Genomic DNA, 17631 nt, shown 5'->3' with positions numbered 1-17631 from the left:
AGTGTTAACAACCAAAGATTTAAAAAGGTGCTTAAATGACATTGAAAACGTTTTAAATTTTTTTAGTGAAAATGATCCTGATTTAGGAAGAAGTGTTATTGTTAAGCGATCAGTGTTAAATGCAATAACTCCGTATAGGCAATTGTTAAATGAAAGAGAAAAAAGAGCATAAACAACAACTTTAGACTCGTATTTTAAAATGTGATTTCACTTTGTATGTAAGTTGACTGTTTATTTAATAAAACTTTTCTTTGTTCGAAAAAAAAGCTTTTCATTTTCTTTACGTAGGAACGTATCCCTATTCTGGCCATAGTATTTTTACCTCTGAAAACGAAGTTTTGCTTAACGAAGTAATTTCGTGGAACGCATCCTATTCGTTATTCGAGGTATGCCTGTATTATTATAATAATCTTAAATTATAGATGAAAACTTCATACATTTTTAGTAGGACTGTTAATCTCTCAACACTCAATCACGAATGATTATAATATGAACTTACCCACCCACCCCATGCATAGTCATAAATAAATCAAGTTAAAATAGATATTAATTAAAATAAGCATGCATTCAACTCTCATATCACACCAAGGGAATCGGAAAGAATTATGGAAAGACGGTGGCCACCAACCAACATCACAAGCCATCATGAGAATTGAAAAACAATTGTCGCAAAATTCTAAAAATGGCGAAACAAATAAATTAATTCACATATAAGTTAAACATTAAAATTGTTTTTTAACTTTTAAGAGACCACCTTATTCGGTTTGTTACCGTGTTCACAAGAAGTACAAAAGTGATTCGCGAATGATTAGCATTAGTAGAGGCATTTGATGCAAAAAAAAAAAAGCTTATGCAGCATCAGCCAAAAAAAAAAAAAAAAACCACTTCCACTTCATCCCTCTGTTCGTCCAAAATACCTGTCCAGCTGAGCCTTACAAACTTATTTAGGCTATCAACTTCCACGACAAGGGATGGAAGTCTGTTCCACCAACCAACCACCCGCTGGCTAAAGGCAAATTTACGCACGTCTATCCTACATCTGTCTTTCCTCAATTTGAATTTATGCCCTCTCAGGTGATTATTCTGAGCGAGAGGAAGAATCCCATCAGCATTGAGCATGCTCAAACCATTCAAGGCTTTATACACCTCTATCAGATCACCTCGCTGGTGCCTAGTCTCCAGACACTGTAATTTGCAAAACTTAAGCCTTTCTTCGTAAGAGCACCCCTTTGTTCCATTCACTAATCTTGTTGCCCTTCTCTGTACTCGTTCCAGCAGCTCTACATCCTTCTTGAAATGAGGCTCCAGACCTGTATACAGTACTCTAGGTGTGGCCTGACCATTGCCTTATACAAGGGAATAATCACCTCCTTATCCCTGCTAGAAAACTTCCTATATATTATTGACAATACACCATGAGCTACTCTTGCAGCCTGTCTGCACTGCTCAGAGAACTTCATATCTGCCTGCACAACCACCCCCAGATCCCTTTCATTCTCTACCACTGTCAGTGTAGTACCACAGAGTTGATACGTTGCTCTGGGGTTGCTGTTTCCCATGTGTAGTACTTTACATTTGTCAATGTTAAACTTCATTTGCCACCTCTCAGCCCATCTGCTCAACCTTTCCAGATCCTGTTGCAGCAGCATAGTGTCAGTAGTGTCCTTGACAACCCTGCCTACCTTTGTATTGTGTGCAAACTTCGACATTTGCACACAATACAAAGGTAGGCAGGGTTGCAAGCAGACGTGCAAGCTTGATATACCATCATCAATATCATTTATAAATACAGAAAACAATAATGGACCCAACACTGAGCCCTGAGGGACTCCACTAATAACATTAGTCCACGACGAGCAGTGTCCATTGATTACCACTCTCTGTCTTCTCCCCCTCAGCCACCCCTTTATGCACAGCAGCAATTTGCCTCCAATGCCACACTGCTCCAATTTGTGCAGCAGTCTTCCATGTGCAACAGTATCAAAAGCCTTTCTAAGATCCAAGTATATAATATCAAAGTTATTCCCTGCATCCAGTTCCTTTGTGACTGCATCATAGTATCCAATCAAATTGGTCAGGCAAGACTTCCCCTTAACAAAACCATGCTGTGTCCGAGCTATAACTGAAGTCTTGTCTAAATGATCCTGCAGTGCTTCTTTAACTAGTGCCTCCATTAATTTTCCTGGAACAGAAGTTAAACTCACAGGTCTATAATTACTTGTGTCAGCCTTTGATCCTCCTTTGTGAATTGGGGTCACATTTGCACATCTCCAGTCTGTGGGTACCTCCCCTGAGTCCAAGGAAGCTCTCATAATTATGGCTAAGGGTTTGCTTACTTCCTCTGCTGCCTCCTTTAATATAACTGGATAGATCCCATCCACCCCTGTGCCTTTCTTGTGTTTATCTTCAACAATTTCTCCTCCACTTTACTCTCAGTTATTAAAAGATTCTCTAGCTTACTGCTAGAGTTGAATACACCTCTGGCTTTCCCCTCGCTAAATAACTCCTCATGTGTGAATGTCGATGCAAAATATTCATTTAGTTTGTTAGCTACCTGAGCAGGATCATCAACAGTTGACCCTTCGATGTCAAGTGGACCAATCTGATTCATCCCCTTCCTTCTAGAGTTTACATAAGTAAAGAACTCTTTGCTGTTTTTCTTTGCATCCCTTGCCAAAGATTTCTCGTAATCTGCCTTCGCCTGCCTAACCTCCTTGGTAACTTGGTTACAGATCAACTTGTATCTATCATAGGCTTCTGTGTCATCTGTTAATTTGTATGTATCCCATGCATGTTTCTTCTCTGCCATATGCCTCATTAGTTCATCTGACATCCATTTAGGCCTAAACCTTGAACAATATTTCTTAGTTGGTATGTAAAGCCTAGTAGCTTCCAAGATAAGTTCTTTGAATGCTTCCCATTTTGCATTTGCTGTTGGTAACATCATCAGTTGGTCCCACTGTATAGAATTTAAATACTGTCTCAGTCCACTGATATCCCCCCCCCTGTTTTATATAAAATTAACGACACCTGACACAAAATTATTTATATAAACCAATGTATGAATTGCTATTCATGCATGCACGTAAGTGTCCACGAGTCCAAAATATTATAGGGTCTGCGTATATTAATAGAGTTAGCATTTAATCTAATTTCTAATGTTTCAGCAATTAGTAGATGACTTTCATCAACCGGTGAAATACCACCACTTTGCTTATTGGAGGCTTGAAGTGGTGAAACCCATGTTTAGTCTCTAGAGCAAAGTTTCCGGCATCCCCCTCCCTCCATACTTCTCCTTCAACCCATGCACGGTACTAAGTACTATAGGTTTTTTGATACCTTTCGTGTTTGGGGTTTTCATAAAAAAAAAAAAAAAAAAAAATTAATAATTTAAAATATTCCTGCTGTTTGTTAAGAACCTTCGATGAAACGCAAGCTCAGAGGCACTCATCCTACTTGCCCTAACTGATGCCAAATGCTGCTGTATCCTTACCGAAAGTAAATTTTGGGTCAAGCCAATATAAGTAGAATTGCACCCACCACAAGAAATATTGTGAGCTTCCATGGTATGAACTACATATGCCCTATATTTCAAGATGGCATAGAGCTTATTCATGGGATGTGGAACAATCTTAAATTCAGTGTTCTTAAATATGTTAATAAATTGGCTATACCAATGTTGTATATACGGAACTTGAATAAAATGTTTGTGATCCACCCTGTCATTTGTTGTACCCATCTCTAATTTATATTTTGCCTGTTGACTAATCTGCATAATGGTACCTAATGAATAACCCCTATTTAAAAATCTTTTTGTCAGTTCCGTGAGCTCATTCAGTAAGGATGCTTGAGTAGAGCTGTATCTATATGCATTATGAAACTGATTAAAAATAATGCTCCTTTTATGTGTAAAAGTGTGGCAGCTTGAACGGTGCAAAAATTTTCCAGTATTCGTTGGCTTCCTATAAATTTTAAAAAGTATGTTTTCATTAACTCTGGTTAAAGTAAAATTTAGAAAATTTATGGATTTGTGATGTGAGATTTCCATTTTTGGGTGAACTTAAGTCGAGTATGAATGTTATTAAATGTATCCAGGACCTTCTGTACTATATATTTATTAGTAATTATTAAGATATCATCATGATATCTACTGTAGAATGTTCATATTTTTGGAGACCAATGCTTTTGATCACCTAGGTATATACGGGTCCCTATTCTGATTGATAATTCCATTGATCTGCTGTATCAACCCTCCCCTATTTATAGCATTCCTTAAGCCAAATTTGAATTATTATAATTATTGTTATTATTATTAGTGATATGGTGCAAGGAAGCCCGAGGCTTATACAGCACCAGCCCATGCGGTTTTGCAAAAAATTTGCAAAAACTATTTGCTTTTTTGGAAGACATCTGGGAGTTAAATTATAATTGAGCCCCTTACATAAAAGATTAATTTGTGGAATGTACAATTCATAAGAGGATAAATTGACCACACCTTGGTCGATAATATTCTCCTCTGTATGTGTTACACAAGATTCTTTTGTGTTATATCGTGTCAGCCTCTCCGTAATCATATGCTGTAGACCCACTCTCCCTTCATATTGTCTTGTATTATTCCCCCTATGCCAAACCTCTACTGCCATGTTATTATTCCTCATACGAAGTAAGCGTGTAGTTTATTAGTATGTCTTATTTCGATATTTGATTTTAGATAAGCTCAATCATTAATATGTAAATAACCCTTTATCTTATTATGTAAACGTTGTAGTTGACAAAAGTAACTCTTCTCTTTTCAATCTCTGAAATCCAAGGTTAACTTAACAATTTTTTGCAAAACCGCATGTGCTAATTTCTTAATGCCCGCTACCCTTTGTCTTAATGATACCCTCGCAAATTTTGGGATTAGATTCTCGCTAAGGAAAAATTTATTTATGACTTGATTTATGTGGGGGGGTAAGTTCATATTATAATCATTCGCAATTGAGTGTTGAGAGATTAACAGTCCTACTAAAAAAAGTATGAGGTTTTCACCTATTATTTAAGATTGTACTCATCAGATCATTAGGCCATAAAACACACTCCTCCCCTCACATTTTATTTAGAGAACATCATGTTTGACTGTATAATTACCGTGCATGTGGTACCACACAGTTGGTACATTAATCTTGGATTACTTGCTACCCATGTACGTTATCTTAAATTTGTGAATATTAAACTTCAGTTACCACTTCTCAGCCCATCTGCCTAGTTTTTCTAGATCTTATTGCAGTAGCATTCCCTGATTACTGTGATTAACCACTCTGCCAACCTTAGTATCATTTGAAAACTAAGCCTGATATTCCATCATTAATGTTATTAATAAATGCACAAAACAACAGTGGATCCAGCACCAAATCCAGGAGGATACCACTAATAACACAAGTCCAAAAAGAGCAGTGTCTATTGATAACTCTGTGTTCTCGCTTTATTCATAGTAGTAATTTGTCCATGATGCCACACTGCTCCAATTTGTATGAACAAATTTTTTGTGAAACTCTGCAAAGAGTTACTTTACACTTTGAATAATAAGTAATACTTTCCCAATAGAAAAGGCTTGTTGCTCAGTTGAGTGCTATCACCCAGAGTGCACTGTTTCTTTGCAGTCTGTGTGTTGCCCTCTTTTTTTTTTTTTTTTTTTTTCAATACTTTATAGACACATGTATATTGTATAGTAATTGACTTACTGTGCACTTTAAATTTCAAATTGTTGTAACCATCATAGTTTCCTTGTACTGCTTATTTAATGATTTATATGTATTTCAGGTGAAAGAAAACTACGACAAGCTGCGAATGCTAATAGTATTGAAGCAGGTATTAAAATTTTCTGTGTAGAATTTTATTTATTAAAAGTACTGTGGCATTTTAATATTTTAGAGTGTTCTTGTTTATACTCTGGTATGACCACGAGGTCAGTGGAGTTTACAGTAAATCATCAACACAAATATTAATTGTATTTACCAGTCACGGGCTTGAACCCCACCCACTCAAAGGGCGTGTGCTGCTGCACTCGCACTCCTGACCACTCGACTACGTGAGTGTAATACAGTACATTGTTGAACATAAAAAATGTAAAAAAAATTATTAATGAATGACACATGACTTCAGTGAAATGAAATAAGCATATTTCATTCTGTCATTTCTAGATATTGTGAAGAGAATTTTAATAAAATCAAATGAGTTTAGAATTCATATTGCAAAGACAATATAAGTATGTATATTAGGACTATCTATATCCTTCAAAAGTATGAAAAGGTTTCTGGTAGTTCAGAAAATGGCAGAATCTTTCCTTAGATAGAAAGCTCAAAATAAGTATGCTGATTTTGATGAAAAGTTATCAGAAGTCCATAGCAGGTTATTTGAATGACATAATATTTAGAGTGGGGATGATTACAAAGAACAGCATGCTTGCTTTATGTTAATGATAAATATGGTTTTAATCACATAGGGGACAAGGAAAATGTAATTTACAGGAAGATGTGAATTCTGTTCTCCGTTTTCAGTAATCCTTATTAAGTATTAGTAAAATCTTGACTTAAAATGCAGGGACTGAGCCATATAAGATAAAACTAAATAAATATCCTTTTAATAGTAAAATAATATATTTTAACATTATTTTATTCTGCTATAATGATTAATTTTTCATTTATTTATTTATTTATTCCAGTCTGTCTTATTATTATGCTTTCACTTTTCTTTAGTATTGTTTCACAGCAGTTATTGTCAGTCTTCATGACATGCTCCCTCAAAAGCACAGAGCCCCACATGACTGCTTGGTTCTTTGTGATCAGGTGGTCCAATAACTGATAGTGATTTAAAAAATATGTATGTCAGACATAAATATGAATTTCTCAAGGGTAAATGAGGCACACACAAAATGGAATAAAAAAATATTTATTATACTAGCAAAGGTCATTTACATATGGGTTGTTGAGAATCATGGTGATGTAAGTCAGTCCATTCTGAGTTTTGAGAACAAGGTGTTTTGTGTTTGCATTCATAAAAAACTCAAAAAATATGATTTAATGAATTGTGATATACTTGGAGGTTAAAAAAACTTAAAATTTACATGAGCTGGACAATTTTTGTTAATATTCAATTTTTTGGTCTGGAGTGTGATATATTTGACTTACACCATTATGTTTCTAAGTAGTTTACCTATTTTAAAATGGTAAATTATTGTAAGGAGATGACTGTGTTATCAAAACTATAATTTCATACAGAAGAGATTATATTTTTTCCCCGTATAAAGTACACTATAACAAAATTTTAAAAAACCTGAGCGACAGGTACATTGGGAATTTTTTAGTCAAAATAGTTAAGATTGTTTTAGTTGCTTGCAGAATGATCATGAAAAAGCTAATGAACATAATGAATTTAATTATAATGTAAAAGATGGTCGGAAAATTAAAAAAAAATGTTACGTTTTGTTGATGTACTCATTTAAAAAAAAAAAAAAAAATTAAAAAGTCATCACTAATTCAATAATTATAAAGCACTGTCACCAAAAACAAACTACTGTTTATGCTTCATCTTCTTCCTCATAGTCAGATAAGGGATCTAGATCATCAACTTCTTTTGAGCTTCTAATACCTTTAAAGAAGGCATAGTGAACTGGAGGGATGTATTTGAGAAGGTATAGCCTGTCTCTTTTCTTTAGAAAGTTTAGCACTCTAGGACCATCATACAACTTTTCTTGTTCAAATACTTTTCAAGATCTTAGGTCCTCCCTCCTTATTGGGTTTGACATTCAGTTCGCTGAAAGGGATGTCTTCATCCAATGCACACTTGTAGAAAATCGTAAATAGGTTTTCCTTTCATAATGGAGCCACTGTACTTCAACCAGTTTACATTTTTCACCTTCAACATTCTTTTCTTCTGTTTTGTTATTCCTTTTTCAGGAGCATCTGTTTTCAAAAAGTCATCTTGTTGCATCTTTACATCTTCATAGTATCATGCCATCCGTCTGGAATATAGATAATCTTGTTTTTTCCAGCTTGCTCAATCAACCCAAAGTCTGAGTCATTTGGAAGGTAAGGGTGGCCAGAAACCATGAATTGGTGGTCAAACTGAAGTTTCTTAAATCAGTTTCATTAATGATAAGGAAACCTTGATGTTCCAGTTTTAGCCAGTGCATGTGTCGCTGTATATTATCACATTCTTTTTTTTTGTTCAACTTAATATGCTTAGGCAAGAAGCAATCCCTTGTGCACCTCTTGATGCAATGGTCTCATCCCAAACATACATTTGACCAAGGTTATTTTTTTTTTATGAAAACCTCAAACATGAGCGGTATTAGAACCTATAGTACTTAGTACCATGCTTGGGTTGGAGGTTGAGAAGACCTTATGTTGGAGCTTCTTTAGAAAACCTTTACGCTAAACACAATCAAAAGCCTTTGAGATGTCAAGAGCAACTGCTTATGTTTCACCAAACATTTCCATTGAATTTGTCCATAAATGAGTAACATAAGCCATAATATCACCAGTGGATCGACACTGACGGAATCCGTACTGGCAATAGTTGATCAGACGGAAGGTTTCTAGGTAGTTTAAGAGTTGGTGGTTAATTGATTTCTCCATTACTTTAGAAAGAGTAGAATTACAATGGGGCGATAATTGTATTGGAGGGATTTGTCACCCTTTTTAGGAATTGGCTATATATGAGCAAATTTCCAAGCAGAAGGAAAAACACCTTTGGAATAAGAAAGTGAAAAAAAGGTGGCAAAGAACAGGAGTAAGTTCAGGAGCACAGGTTTTGAGAATAAGTGGAGAAATACCATCAGGACCAGGAGCTTTCTTAGCGTCAAAATCCTTCTGATATCATTTTGATGAAGACCACAGGAGGCAATAAATGTAGCATGCTAGGAATGGTGGGAAGTGTTTTACCAAGATCATTAATACGTGAATTGGAAGAAAAATGGGATGCTAGCAGGTCAGCTTTATCCTTGGCTGAAGTGACAACAGTACCATCTGGTTTTGACAGAGGTGGGCAAAAGGTGCAGCCAATAGCTTTGACAAGAGACCAGAATGCTCTGCTAACATTAGGGCAAGAAGCAAGTTTTCTACTCTTATCCTGTTCAAAATCTAGTTTGAACTGATTAATAACTGCTTTACAATTGTTGTGAGCTTTGTGCAGGCAGAAAATGAAACTGAAGAATTGGAAACAAGCCAATTACAATATGCAACGTTCTTCTCTTGATGAACAGCCTTAGCACATGTATTGGGAAACCAATGTTTATATAAAGGACGAGATTTTAAAGAGGAGTGTGGAATAAAGGATTCCATTCTTACAAGAATAATTTCACTGACACAATCTGAGCAAATGTTGACATCAGAAGTTTTGAAACAGTAATCTGACCAAGGAAAAAAATAAAATAAATCTTGCAGGTCATCCCATTTTGCATTCTTGTAATGCCAAACAACACAAGGTTGGGAATAGCCATGAGATAAAGGCTCCATTGGAGAAGAGACAATCACCAAGTTGTGATCTGAGGTGCCTAAAGGACCACTCACTTCAATCGTGTACTTAGAAGGGTTGTTTGTGAGAAAAAGATCAAGTGTGTTGGCTGTATGGTTAAGATTGTCCAGTATTCTTGTAGGTAAATGAACAATCTGTGCAAGGTCATTAGTAATTGCAAAGCCTCAGCATCTCGACCAGATGGGTCAGTGTGACTAGAAAACGGAAGCCAGCTGGAGTTGTGAACATTAAAATCACCAAGGAAAATTACCTCACTGTTAGTAGTAAAGTTGGACTGGAGAAAGTCTAATTGCAAAGAGAGGAAGTCAACGAGTTCCAAGTAATTAGTGGAGTTGGGAGAACGGTAGAGAAAACAGATGAATTTGACACAATGAGGCAGAGAGATTTTAAGTCAGAAGATCGAAAAGAGGAGATTTCAAATTACCAAGTCTCTGACAGGGAATATAACGGAACAGACATATGCACAAGTACCGCCTTTGAGGCGAGAGGAATCATAACACAAATAATTTGGGCAACTGAGATGAGCATTAGTTGAATCAACCGACAACTGAGATTCTGTCAGAAAAAGTACATGGGGTTTGGCAGACTGCAAGTGGAAATGGACATCATTGAGATTAGAATTGAGACCACGTATATTCGTGAAATAAACTAGGAAGTGTTTGGGAGATTTAGATCTTTTCGCAGATAAGCTTACTGTATTAGTTTGGCAATTCATGGTGTATTCAATAGTAAGGAAAAGTGTGGGGGGAAATGCTATATGAAGTAATGAAATTTTTGGACATGGTATACACATGGTAAGAATATACCCAGATCCTTGACATAATGTGTCCTCGACAATGCCCCCCTGCATACACACTACTCAGACTCCCTGCGGTTGCTATCTGGCAGAGTAGAGGTAGCAAGCTTATACACTAGCTGATCCGGAAGCCTCCTAAAGAGTTACCAGTAGGTTTGGTCCAGTGTACTAACTAGCGGCCAGCCTTCGAACACCATTTTAGAGCTGTACCCTTGAAATGTAAAGAAGATTGGATCTCGCCATGATGTTCATCATAACCTCAAAAGTCATCAGTCATACTGCATGACGGAAGAGATGGGGAAGGGTCGACCGCAACTTAGCTCTAGAGACTAAACCTGGGTTCTACCACTTCAGACCTCCAATAAGCAAAGTGGTGGTATTGCACTAGTTGATGAGAGTCATCTACCACCTAGTATTGCCTGGTAACACAGAGGCTGCATTCCTCCATGTTGTGTGGTCACCCACAGTGTGCTTGTGCATGGAGGTTATACCCAGGATTACTAACACTCCCACCATCGCGAAGGTGCAAGCAGAGGATTTGGCTGTTACAGACCGTCCGGACTTTGCCAAAATTGGGTCCACTGACTTGAATGTCACCCAAATATCAGTTCCATCAGTGTTTTAGACTCCCAGGTAGCAAATACAGTTTGTCTGGCCTATCTGAGAGAAATGTCTGTGACAACCTCAAGGACCAATTTGTGATGTCATGCAAACCTAAATTATAGCAGTACATATTTTGCCTATAGTAGGTCTCAGAAACCTACTATAGGTTAATTTTGGGAATTGCAGGGCGTTTGTAAATCTCTCATGATTGTATAGATATCAGAATGGCCTTGGGCCTTTTCCCATTCAGCCTTTAGTTGATCTCTTGCTTTCTCTGCTTTTGCCTAATGCTAAACATGTTGCCTTTCCAAATCACCTTTTTTTTCTTCGTCATTTTCTACATTGATTGACTGTTTATACTTGTCACAGGCTTTGCAAGTGTTCTTTTGAGCAAAGTAAAAATGTAAATTAAATTCTGTGTTGAAGACATGTATATAGTAATGCTTTTTGAGGTTCAGTCTCTTTTTTCTCACACCATTCACAATAAAGCACATACATTTTACTTACATTCAAGTCAAGGCTAAGGAACTTCCTGTTTGGATTATCTTTTTGGTGTAATGACTTTATATTGCTAAGGAAATATTAATGTGATCCTTAAATTACTGTTTTTGTTCGTCAGCTATCTTTTATGCCACTACATGTTTACCCCTTAAATCTTCTCCTGCAGACTTTCCCCTTCCTTACGTTTTCTAAAGCTCTTGTCACCCCTCCATCAGATACAACAAAAGTAGGTTCTTGATGTATGAGACTGCATAAATATGCATTCTGTCGAGAAAAATCAGCCATGGATATAAAATTATCAAATTGCTTTCTCCTTTCATCTTCTGTTAAGGATCCTATGCATCTTTTTTTACAACCACAGTCTAAGTTTTCAAACCGCTTACACTCAACTTGTGTTCCTTTTGAGTTCACATATGCCTGACACGAATTGCAGTCTTCTGGCTACAACTCTTTTTTACTCTTTCCTTTGATGTTTTTTAGGTTTGAAGGAAGTTTCCTGGCATGTTTCCTCTACTTGGTTGTCCTGTTGACTGCTGAATCCTTTCCTACATTCATATTATCACCTCCATCTTCTTGTGCATCCCCATCTGAAATAAACACATTTCAAATCAGAACCTAGCCTAATAAAGGCAATGAATAACACAAAATTGTTGTCTAATACCCTACTGCTAAAATTTCGAATGTGTTTAGTTAAATATTTTCATAGTAGAATCTCAAACCAATAGTAAAGTTTAAACATAACCAATAAAAATATAGCCTACAATTTACCTAATATATAATGGTTTGTAATATAATTAAAATAATTTACCTTCTGAATCACTATCATCAGTTAACAACACAGAATCTGGGTCCTTTTCACTATTGAGTAAATAATCCTCCATTTCTTGAAATTTCAACTAAAAAAAGACATCTTGCTACAACAATACAAACTTGAAACATAACTTCCATCACACAAGCTGTTTAGAAACAGAATGGTGTAAGTCAGACTTACTCCACTATGATTCTAAACCTTTTGCTCATATTGTTAACTATTTGAAACAAGTGTTGACAGCTCTTGGTTAGAACTGTAACTTTGAGTTACTTTGCTATGAAACTGAACAGTGGACACCTAGAGAAGGCAGGAAATATCAACAGCTCATATTTAAAAAATTACTGACTTACGGCATTATGATTCTCAACACCCCATATATTATCATCATTGGCCATTGTCAATCCACTGCATGATTGAAGGCCTCCTCGATATGTTTCCAGCAACTGCAGTCTTGTGCTTTCCATTGCCATTGTACACCAGCAAATTTCACAGTTTCATCTTTCACCTGTTTCTTGGGTGTTTAGAGTCAAACAATAACCATTCCAAAATTCTTTAGCTCATCTATCATCAGTTCTTGATATGTGACCTGCCCATTTCCATTTTAAGCGTGGGTTTTTTTTTTTTTTTTTTTTGGTTATGTTCAAAATTTGGCACTCCATACTTCTTTTTGTGGTCCACAGTCTTTGTAAAGCTCTGGTATTCAGTGTCCATGCTTCATGACCATATGTTAGGAGAGGGAGGATACATCGATCAAAACTTTTTGTTTGAGACAGAGTGGCAAATTTGTCTTGAAGACTACATTAAGCTTTCCAAATGCTTGCCATTCCAATTTATATGCTGTTCAGTTTCCATCTGTTGAAATTTCCTGCTCAAGTTACACAACCTTTTCACTCTTCTAATTCTTATCCATTGCCCATGATTTTCTTTGGTCTGGTAAATTCGTTGAACATAACCTGCGTTTTTTTAATCTTCAAACCAAACTTTTTGCTTTCATGCTGCAGTCACCAATTCTTCCAGATCATTGGCAAAGAGAATAATATCATCTACAAATCCCAAGTGATTCAGGTAATCTCCATTTATCTTGAGTCCTTTATTATTCCAATTTAGCTTGCAAAAGAATTCCTATAAATAGGCATAAAATAGTTTTGGATAAAATAGTTCCAATCAATATATGAAAAGGCAACTGCACCTGTATTGGTGCAGTTGCCTTTTCATATATTGATTGGAGAATATTGATATACATCCCGTATTGCCAATTTCACTGTTCCAGAGAGTGAACCTTTTCCAAAATCCTTCCACTGTATGATAGCTGGTCCTATATGTCATATAAGACCAGCTATCATACAGTTCCATCTAAGAAAGCCCTATATTTTATCTTGTGTACATTTTGAGTAAGTTGTAATCTCTCCTGGATAGGATTGCTGCTTGTGGCTTCTGAACCAGCTATTTATGAGAATAACATTTTTTCTGCACAAGGTGTGTACATGTGTGTGTGTGTGAATTTATTTAAGAAGGAAACTTGATGGCAGGCATATGGAATGAGAATTGGATTTGAAACCTCTTTGAGGACCAATAAAACATGCTGAAAGGGTTAAATCATTTATTTTCTTATAAGGAATATGTGTATTGTATGTTTTCAGATTTAGAACCTGTGAAGAAAGAAAAAAATATATATTCCGCACTTCATTTTGTCAAGCTAGGAAGACTAATTTTTCCCTTTAAGTGTTTTGCAGTTAGCATGACTTTAACCCGTGTAATTAACGCAGAATGGTCTTATTGCTGACAGCCACACAAACTTTACTTTTTCATTGAGTTACCCTGGTATTGCAATACCTTTAAATGGTCATCTTCAAAAGGTTAATCTGTCATTTATTTAAAAGATCAGATACTACTCTGTGAACATGTTTTCATTATAGATAAAAAAAAAAAGCTCAAAATCTCAATCCTCTGATGGACACAGCCAAGTTTACTGAGGTGCAGTGGTGTGTTGCTCCAAGAACCCAAGATCACTGAGGCCCCAAGTAGTGCAGCTAATGGTAGTGCTGGGAAGGCTTCCCCAGGACTACCATGAACTTATTTTCAGGGCTGCTAAAAATGTATATCAGGGTCCTCAGACTATCTAAATCTGAAATTGCTAATAGAAAGTAGGAAACAGCAAAAATTTTGCAGACAGAAAAGAGAAATAGATACCAAATTGAAATAGAATTCATTGCCCTGGTATTGTGCTAATTTCAAATAAATTTTAAATAAATGGCAGATTACCTTTTGGTAATGCCTCTTCTTTTTTTTTTTTTTTTTTTTTTTAATAAATAGTGCAACACCAAAACATAACATTGCCAAAAGGTTAATCTGCCATTTATTTAAAAGATTGTTTGAAAGTAGCGCAATACCAGAGCAACTTGTTGCAGAGGTCTGCTATGAGTGATGAGGCCACTTCATTAACAGGTAATTAAATCTTGCTGGCTGCAAGTTACACATGAAAAGAGAATTGATCTCTCTCTTAACTTAAAAGTATAATAATACAAAAACAACAGGCTGAACTTCCATGAAGATTGACTAACTTTTTTTACCATGAGCTGCAGATAGTGTATTTGAGATGGTGAAATAAATATACGTATAACTAAATGATGTACAAGATTGCTATAAATCACAATTTCACTTAACAAATACAGTTTTGCCTACCAGTAAAAAAAAAAAATTAATAGTGGGAGACTGGGTTTTTCAAATTGTAGAAAAATAAATGAGACCAAAATAAAATGTTCTAAATGACTGAAATACATAAATACTAGGTGGTAGATGACTCTCATTGCCCAATGATGTTGCTTATTGGAGGCTTCAATTAGTGAACCCCATGTTTAGTCTCTAGAGCAAAGCTCCAGCAACCACAGAAACTGTGGTTGCTGGAGCAAAGTCGATAGCCATCACTCATACTTCCATCATGTAGTATGTGCAATGTCTTTTGAAGTTATTATAGGCATTGTGGTAAGATCCAGTATTATTATTATTAGCCATATGGTGCAAGGAAGCCTGAGGCTTTTGCTGCACCAGCCAAAAAAAATGTCTCAGTTACCCTGTGAGAGAGAGAGAGAGAGAAAGAGAGAACACAAGAATCATAAGTAGAAGGGAATCATCAAAAAGGAGAAGAATGATGATATCCAGCTCAGAACCTGGGTGTACCAAGCCCACACTCACTAGATGTGAGCCCCTGAGTATGCCTTACATTTTGAGAGTATGGCTCTAAAATGGTATCTGAATCAGCCACTAGAGTATCCACTGCACCAAACCTGTTGGTAAATTTATGGAGGGGGGTGGTGGAAAACCAGATCAACTTGTGAATAATCTTGTTACCTCTGCTTTGACAGCTACTGACTGGAGATAGTCTGAGTAGTGTATATGTTGAGGCTACTTTATGCCAAGAAACTGTGTTTACTTCATAACCAAAAATTTCAGTAATTGTCAAGGAACTAGTGTTCTACATAACCAAAAATTTCAGTAATACATGTCCTCCCCACACTTTTAGTTTAGCTACTGAATGCACTATGAATAGTTAAACTAAAAAACCAAACTTATCTACAAAAAGATCTGAACCTCCCAAAATCCTCCTCATTCATTTCATAGATATATATGGTCTCAGTTCCAATTCCACCTACAATCTACTGAGCCTCACTTTTTCTGACAATTATCACTTGCCTCAATTATTATTTGTCTCAGTTGCCTTAAGTATTTGCTCTGATTGCTTTTGCTTCAAAGGTGGTACTTGTGAATATGTCTGCTCTGATAGTCCTTGTCAGAGACTTCCTAATTTAAAATCTCTTTTTGATTTCCTCTACCTTAAAATTTCTCTTCTCCATTCTTTCAAATTTATCTGTTGCCCTTATCATTCACCCAACTACACTAATCACATGTAATCACTCTTTGGCTTCCTTTCTTTGAAACTCAACTTTCTCCATGCTTACCTTTTGTAACAGTGAGGTAATTTTCCTTGACAATTTTAATGGTCATAACTCCAGTTGGATTCAGTTTTCCTGTAGACCCAGCTGGTCAAGATGCTGAGGCTTTTGCAAATTAACACATACAGTTTGTTTGTTTACCTACCTGAATACCAGCAATCCTAATCATGCACATCCAACACTCTTGATTATTTTCTCACCAATGATCCTTCAAAGTACATGGTCAACATTAATGGTCCTCTAGACACTTCAGATCAACTTCGTGATGGTCTGATCTCTAATGGTGCATCCCTGATATGGCCATTCTCAGCCTCGTGTCATTTGGCATTACAATAATATGAAATGGGATTAACTGTGTGATTTATATTCTTCTTTGTCTCAGATGAATTACTGTTTTTTTTTTTTTTTTTTTAAATCTTCTGATCCCTCAGATCATGTCCTTGAAATTATTCTTGTAGGGTTGAAATCCTTTATTCCACATTTTACATTAAATCTCATCCCTTTTCTAAACCTTGGTTTTTCCAACGGTTGTGCTAAATGTGTTCAAGATAAGAATGTATCATATTGTAGTTGGCTTGCATCTAATCTGCAACTTCATTTTCTGCTTACACTAAGGCTGTTATTATTAAATGGTTGAGACTTGATTTGGAACAGGCTAAGAGTAGAAATTTTGCAGATCAACTACCACATGAACTTCTTGTTCATGTGATAGTTGAACATTCTAGTCTTTTGCCAAAGCTATTAGCTGTAAATTCTACCCATAAATAATCTCATATCTTTTACAACCGGATGGATCTGTTGCCTCGTCATCTAAAGACAAAGCCAACTTACTAGCATCCTATTTTTCTTTTCTCTTGTATCACCGATCTTGGTAAACCACCAACTGTCATACCCAATACACTCCGCTCAATACTTCTCATGGCCTTCCAACATAATTCTGAACAATCTTGATGGTAAGGAAGCTCCATGTGTTTCATGGATGACATTTCATCACTTGTTCTGAAAATTTGTGCTGCCCAAATTGCTTCTGTTCTCTATCACCTTTTTCTTATTTCAATGATGTATTTCCTTTTGTTTGGAAATTTTGGTATCTCTGGTCAGTTTCTAAAAAAGAGTGACAAATCCCTTCCCTCCAGTTGTCATCCCGATGCTCTTACCTCTACTCTTTCCAAAGTAATGGAGAAATCCATCAACCACCTACTCTTAAGTTCTCTCAGTACCTTCCATTTGATCAGTCACTGCCAATATGGATTCCATCAGTGTCAGTATATCACACTGGTGATATATTAGTTTATATTTATTCACCTTTGGACAAATTCAGTGGAGAGATTTGGTGATACTCAAGGAGTTGCTCTTGATATTTCTGATGTTTTTTTTATTATGTTTCACAAAGATCTAAATGTTCTCATCTTGTTCTGCCAGCTGTTTTTGCAATTAGATATTCAGTTTTCTCA

At 36.1% G+C, this 17631-nt stretch overlaps 1 protein-coding gene across 1 annotated transcript in view; it reads left to right on the top strand.

Moving 5' to 3' along the window:
• The window catches only part of LOC150078935 (ankyrin repeat domain-containing protein 54-like), a 103052-nt gene that overhangs the window by 38864 nt on the left and 46557 nt on the right, over positions 1 to 17631 (top strand). Inside the window, exon 3 of the mRNA XM_090383049.1 lies at positions 5803 to 5850. Coding sequence (XP_090239175.1) covers positions 5803 to 5850 — 48 coding nt within the window. The remainder of the gene's footprint in view (positions 1 to 5802; positions 5851 to 17631) is intronic.

The sequence above is a fragment of the Mastigoproctus giganteus genome, chromosome 10, assembly GCF_048544385.1.
Source record: "Mastigoproctus giganteus isolate SK-2022 chromosome 10, ASM4854438v1, whole genome shotgun sequence".
NCBI classification, from domain to species: Eukaryota; Metazoa; Arthropoda; class Arachnida; order Uropygi; family Thelyphonidae; genus Mastigoproctus; species Mastigoproctus giganteus.
Note: the sequence above shows the minus strand (reverse complement) of the source record. Positions and strands in the feature narration are given on the sequence as shown.